This window comes from Lolium rigidum, chromosome 1 (assembly GCF_022539505.1).
Source record: "Lolium rigidum isolate FL_2022 chromosome 1, APGP_CSIRO_Lrig_0.1, whole genome shotgun sequence".
NCBI lineage: Eukaryota > Viridiplantae > Streptophyta > Magnoliopsida > Poales > Poaceae > Lolium > Lolium rigidum.
The window spans coordinates 224205032-224211105 of record NC_061508.1 but is presented as its reverse complement, the minus strand read 5'-3'; the positions used below and the strand labels follow the sequence as shown (position 1 = coordinate 224211105).

Here is a 6074-nt window from a genome sequence, read left to right as displayed (position 1 = left end):
TCAGAATGAAGTATAGCGCTGTATAAAGATTTGACCGAGAAAGAGCCATCTACATGTAAATTCCACCTAAATTCGTCCGGTTCAGGTGATAGGTTAATATCCCCCAGCCTTTCAATTAGTGCATTCCATGCCAATAGCCTTTGTCCTAGCAAAACTCGTCTGAATGTCACATTCGGTGGTGAGGTAGCCATTACTGTGGCAATGGTATCACCTTTGCGACGAACAATACTGTTCACTTAGGGGGCATTGTCTAACCAAACATCTTCCCAGAACCGTATTTGTGCTCCATTCTTGATCGAGAAAGTACCATGATGAAAAAAGATATTTTTTGTCGCCATGAGACCAGTCCAGAAGTGTGAATCCCCAGGTTTCCAAACCACTTGGGATAACGTCTTCGAGCCGATATATTTTCTCCTATGAATAGTTTGCCAAATCCCATCCTCTGTAAGAAGCTTAAAAAACCATTTACCCATCAGGGCTGAATTCTTAACATCCAGGTCATGAACTCCAAGCCAGCCTTGATCTTTGGGACTACAAACTATACTCCATTTAACCAGTCGATATTTCTTTTTCTCGTTGTCCCCTTGCCAAAAGAATCTGGATCGATAATAATCGAGTTTATGCAGAATTCCTTTCGGCAATAGAAAGAAAGATAACATATACAGTACCATATTTGTCAGTACCGAATTAATAAGTATCAATCTTCCCCTAAGAAAGCTCTTCTGACTTAATCAATTGCCCTGCTGAGAGAGTACACCCAAGGAGGCGGATCCAAGGACAACAAATAGAAAATTGCAATAGCACTTAGGACAGATTGCACCAATATGAGCCTCCCGCCTTGCGTTAACATATATGGTTTCCATGCTGCAAGAAAGTTTTTTTATTTTGTCAATTAAAGCTTGGAAGCCTTCCTTCTTTGCTTTCTTTATTTAGATGAGCGGCAATCCTAAGTAAGTGACAAGCAGATTTCCTGTATTGTTCCATCGCTGCAGACCAGGGAAAAATTGAGATCTTGTTCAAATTGCATTGCAGGCATGTTGTGTGTCCAAAAATGTTGAGTATCCGTCGGATGGCGACCGCATCTCTCTGATCTGCTTTAAGAGAATGACGTCGTCTGCATAGACAGACATAAATTGGGAGATGTTGTGATTGGATTTCTTCTTCTTCAGCTCTGTTAAACAGAAGCCCTAGGGCATCCATAACTACGATAAACACTATAGGGGACAACACATCATCTTGCCGATGGAGGAAGAAGATGAAGCCAACATCATCAGAAACCACTTCCTCCACCGCTGCCCAAATCTCTTCTGCTTTAAAACTTACAAAAGGAACTGCCACACCGCATATCAAATGCCTTAGCAATATCGAGTTTAAGGAGCAGACTCATGCATTATTTTTTTTCTGTTTTTGAGGTATTTTGCCGATTCCCGGAGGTGGCGTTTTGGCTCATAGGAGCAAATGCTCCTATTATACAAAATAATTAAAAAACAATTTTAAAAATATCAAAAAATTCTAACCTAAATTTTTTGTTGTACATCGTGACATTCTATGTTAGTGCACAAGTTTTCATGGAGAAACAACATTTTATGTGGCTTGTACAAAAAAGATAAAAAAAATGTCATGTACGTAGTCGTGTTATAGCATCAAAATTTGTCTTTTTTACTGGAGCCACAAATTTTTATAGTTTATTTTGAAAACTTGTGTACGAACATAAAATGTGTAGATGTACATGAAAATTTTTAGTTTAGAATTTTTTTGACACTTTGAAATATTGATTCACACAATGGGAGCAAATGCTCCTATGAGCCAAAGTGAATATCCCCCGATTCCCTTGCTAGTTTGTAGTTGTCATGGATATAACGTCCTTTTAGGAAAGCTCCCTGATTACTTCCAATGAGTTCAGGGTGAGAATGTGACTGGAATGGAGGCCATAATTAAAATTTAGAAGTGTTATTTTACAGGGATACTATCTTGCGGCATTCATGGATCATGCCTACTACCAAGTGTAAACGAGATAATAAGCTAAACCATTGACTTGCAGAACTCAGCAGGGCAGCATAACATGGTCATGGCAACTTGGATGACAATACAAGTTATCAAATGGCAACAGCTATGCAAAGGTATATCTCCATGTGAAGTTGTGAACCCAGCTAAGCTTGGAACGTTGTTTACCAGCAGCTTGCAAATTCTTGTAGCCAAGTGCCAAGTTCCGATTTCATCTCTAGATCCGAACTGGCACACAATTTCAGAAGCTTGTATAGCTATAAAAATTAGTGACGAGGAAATAATTCCTGAACTTTGAACTCAAAAGTGTACTGTGTCCAATCCAACAAGTATAACATCATCATCTGTATTACAGTATGGGTAATGGCTGTAGATACAATCCTGATACAACACCCAGGCCTAAAACAATGGCGATTCCCTTCCATCCGTGCATCAAAGGGCAATCAATACGAAAACAATTCTGAACTCTGAACCCGAAATATAGTGTAAAGAAAACAGCATCAATCAAATCGGCGACGAAGCTGCAGTTATTTTCTGATTGTACAGTACTTGATCCTGTCCTCCGACGATGTGGAGGACGAATCAGCGGTTGAGGAACTCGCTGATGACCTTGTCCTGCGCCACGGCCTCGTCGCAGAGCGGCTCGAGGAGGTGGAAAGTGTGGCCCTTTCCCGGCGCCTGCCATATCTCCGCCTCCCCGCTCCAGCCGCTCGCCGTGAGGCGGTCGTAGTAGAGGCGGCCGCGGTCGCGGAGCACGTCGCCCTCGCCGATGCAGACGAGCACGCGGCCGCACGCCAGGGCGTCGAGGCCCGGCGCGCCGTCGACGAACGGGTTGATGAGCGGGTCGTCCTCCCCGGTGGTGGCCGGGCACATGACGCGCCACAGGCTGCCGAGGCTCTCCCGCGCGGCGGCGTCGAGGTCGTCGGAGCCCACCTTGTTGGTGCCCAGGAAGTAGGGGTGGATCATGACGAGGCCGTGGATCTTGGCGCCGTGGGGCAGCCCCTCCGCGCCCGCCCGCATCGCGACGTGGTGCGCGATGTTGGCGCCGGCGCTCTCGCCGCCGAGGTAGAGGCGGGAGAAGTCGGCGTGGTCGGCGAGCCACGGCTCGTCGCCGGCGCCGGCGCCGGCGACGTGGGAGACGGCCCAGGCCAGCGCCTCCCAGGAGTCGGCGTACGCGGCCGGGACGGGGTGCTCGGGCGCGAGGCGGTACTCGACGGACACGACGAGCACGTTGGCGAGCGCGGCGAAGTTGTTGAAGTAGGCGTGGAAGGTGGGGTTGAAGGCGGAGCCGAGGCAGAACCCGCCGCCGTGGTAGTAGACGAGGACGGGGAGCTTGGCGCCGGCGTCGAGGCGGGGCAGGTAGAGGCGCGCGGAGACTTGAGGGGAGATGGTGCGGTCGCGGGAGACGACGCCGGTGGCGGAGTCGGTGGAGGCGGCGACGAACTCGGAGCCGAAGTAGCGCTCCACGCGGTTCTTGTAGATGCGGATGCAGGGCATGGACTCGTAGACGATCTCGTCGTCGGCCGATGCCGGCGGAGGCGCGGTGGGTACGGCGGCCATCGCGCGGTGGAGATCTGGGCTGGGCGGACGATGGTGGTTGGGGTTAGAAGAAGATGGATGTGTAGACTTTGCTTTGGTCAAGTAAAATGGCTCTAGGCCAAGGATAGTCGTTGGTTGGCTGCTTCCTGCACACTACTTAACTTGAGCCAGAATGATTAGAACATGGGAGCCCTGTACCATGATCTGCTTGCCCAAATTTGATTGGTTCTACTGTTTGATTAAGCTCCCCTTCCTACTGCACGTTGACATCCCTGGTCTATCCTGACCTTTGAAAACTTTGAGATCTGTGCTAAATTTTGAGTTGGATTCGGCTTCCCCCAATTTAAGATGTACTGTACATCGCTGCCTTTCCTAATTTAGAAAATGTGTAATTTCTTCAGCGTTGTCATGTTCTTGTGAAGAAGGTCATGATCGTAGGCAGATCATGATCGTAGCAATGCTACACAAGATCTAGCCATTGCAGAGCTTCACCAAGTTGTACAATGGTGTCATCATGCACCACATTGCTATGCTCGTGCTCTGTAAGTCCATGGACATGAACTGCATTCATTTTTTCGAGCATCCACTTACTTGTCTCTTGTCTATTCATCTGTTGACAAGGTTGTGAAGTTGGAGTGCCGCACGGTGGGAAGGGGTTGCCATCCTCCACCCATGTACCAGGACAAGCTGGTGCTCAATCGGTGGACTAAGACACTAAAGCCACTGTTGCCAGGGACGATCGACGCTGCTGGGCGGTTACCTCCAGCTATGGGGAAAAGGCACAAGCTCGGCCACATGCCCACATCCCTAGTCGTTGCTACATCCAACTGGACGTGAACGACTTGCACGTGCTCGTCGTTCCGTAGGCGTCCCAGGTCGGCTTGAGGGAGTGGATCAAAATCCCTTTGCCATGCAGCATGGCCATCTCAGCCTGTCGCTGGTGCAGCAAGTGGGTGCAGGTCGGATATCACGGCGGACAGGTGGTGCAGAGGCGGAACTGTCCGGATGTCGTCTACAAGTACGACCTAGAGCACGGCGATGTGCTGGAGTTCAAGATCAAGGCATTCGGCCTGAAGATGAACATCTACAAATGCAACTGCTCTAGCGCCAAGGCCTACGTCTGCCCTGACCACGGCTAGCCGGGGCTTCCATGTTTACGTGTCCATATGTGTCTATGTATCTATATCTCTAGTAGTAGTAAGCTCGAGACAATGATGAACATGCGTGCTAATGTGGTTCATTTTGATCTAGGGTTATACCCTAGTAGCTCCATAGGCTCCTCGGGTTGCTTTTGATTAGGGATATTCGTCCGAACCCCTGATTTCTGGGCGCAGGTGTACATGAAACCTACTTACTAATCTGATGGTACTTGCCAAATTGAGTGTTTGTTCTATATGTTATGTGTGATCATCGCGTTAGGGGGTTAACATCACCAAGCATGAAGTGGTGACCATAAGCCAGTTTATAACACATAACCAAACACAATTTCCCCCCTCTAGCTACCAGATTTATAAACGGTACGACTTATCAATCACTGGGCCGAAACTACATCGAAACACAATGTTAGAAACCAAACTATGTGTGTAAACAAGCCCATCGATGAAAAAACGGAGAAAAAACCATGTGAGTGACCAAATAGGCGAAAAGTGACTTTGGCACATGAGACCAGTGGTCCGATTTTTAAAAACATATTTCTGAGATTCCAAAAAATTTAAGCTTAAATCTGCACGCACATAGAAATCTTCTGAATGCATTGTAAAAATTTCGGAAGAAAATATGTTGTATTATAAACTATATAAAAAGATAAATTTCTAACAAAAATTGTCGCTATATAACCATAAATTTGTTTTTTTAGCTAAAAATACAACATATTTTTTATCAAAACTTCGCACAATTATTCATGACATATGTTTGTATTCATGGAATAATTTTTATAATTTTTTAAAACATAAAAGTACAGTTTTCCTATATTAAAAAAATCAGGAGCACTGGTGAGATGTGCACCAAATTTTCCTCGTCCCCAAATAGGCCCGTAGCTTGTGCGAATGCAGCGAATATGATGGAGCCGTTCGTGTGCTCTGAAAGATTCCGTTACATATGCTCTGAGCTCAGCAACGAAATAAAACAAAAAAAAATAGAGTCAAACAAGAACAGCTCGCCTAAATGAAATCCAGAGCCGCCCCATATGGCCTAGTACTGAAACGTGAGCAGCACTGCAAATGACCCAGTTGATCGACTTCAAAACTCGACTTTTCAATCAAGTAATACTCCGTATAACAAAACTTATCTTGTAGTAATGTACTGTACTACACCACCGGGGAAAGAGAGTCGAATTGATCGACTTCAGAAGATGAACCAGTTGATCGTCTCGACCTCAGAAGATTCAGTCCAGATACGAAGTACTCCGTACATACAATTGCAGAATTGTCAGATTCAGCGATTCATGGTTGTACGCGCGATTTTCTACCGGCAGCAGCTGTAGTCTACGCAAGATTTTCTACCAGTACCTGTTGTAGCACACGTCTGTTCTT

At 46.5% G+C, this 6074-nt stretch overlaps 1 protein-coding gene across 1 annotated transcript; it reads right to left on the bottom strand.

Annotated features, from left to right (window-relative positions):
* Positions 1 to 2311: 2311 nt before the first annotated feature.
* LOC124683229 (probable carboxylesterase 2) lies at positions 2312 to 3683 on the bottom strand. Its single transcript, XM_047217789.1, has one exon. It carries the CDS (start codon positions 3562 to 3564, stop codon positions 2587 to 2589), a length of 978 nt encoding a protein of 325 aa, XP_047073745.1. The 5' UTR covers positions 3565 to 3683; the 3' UTR covers positions 2312 to 2586.
* Between the last annotated feature and the right edge of the window lie 2391 nt (positions 3684 to 6074).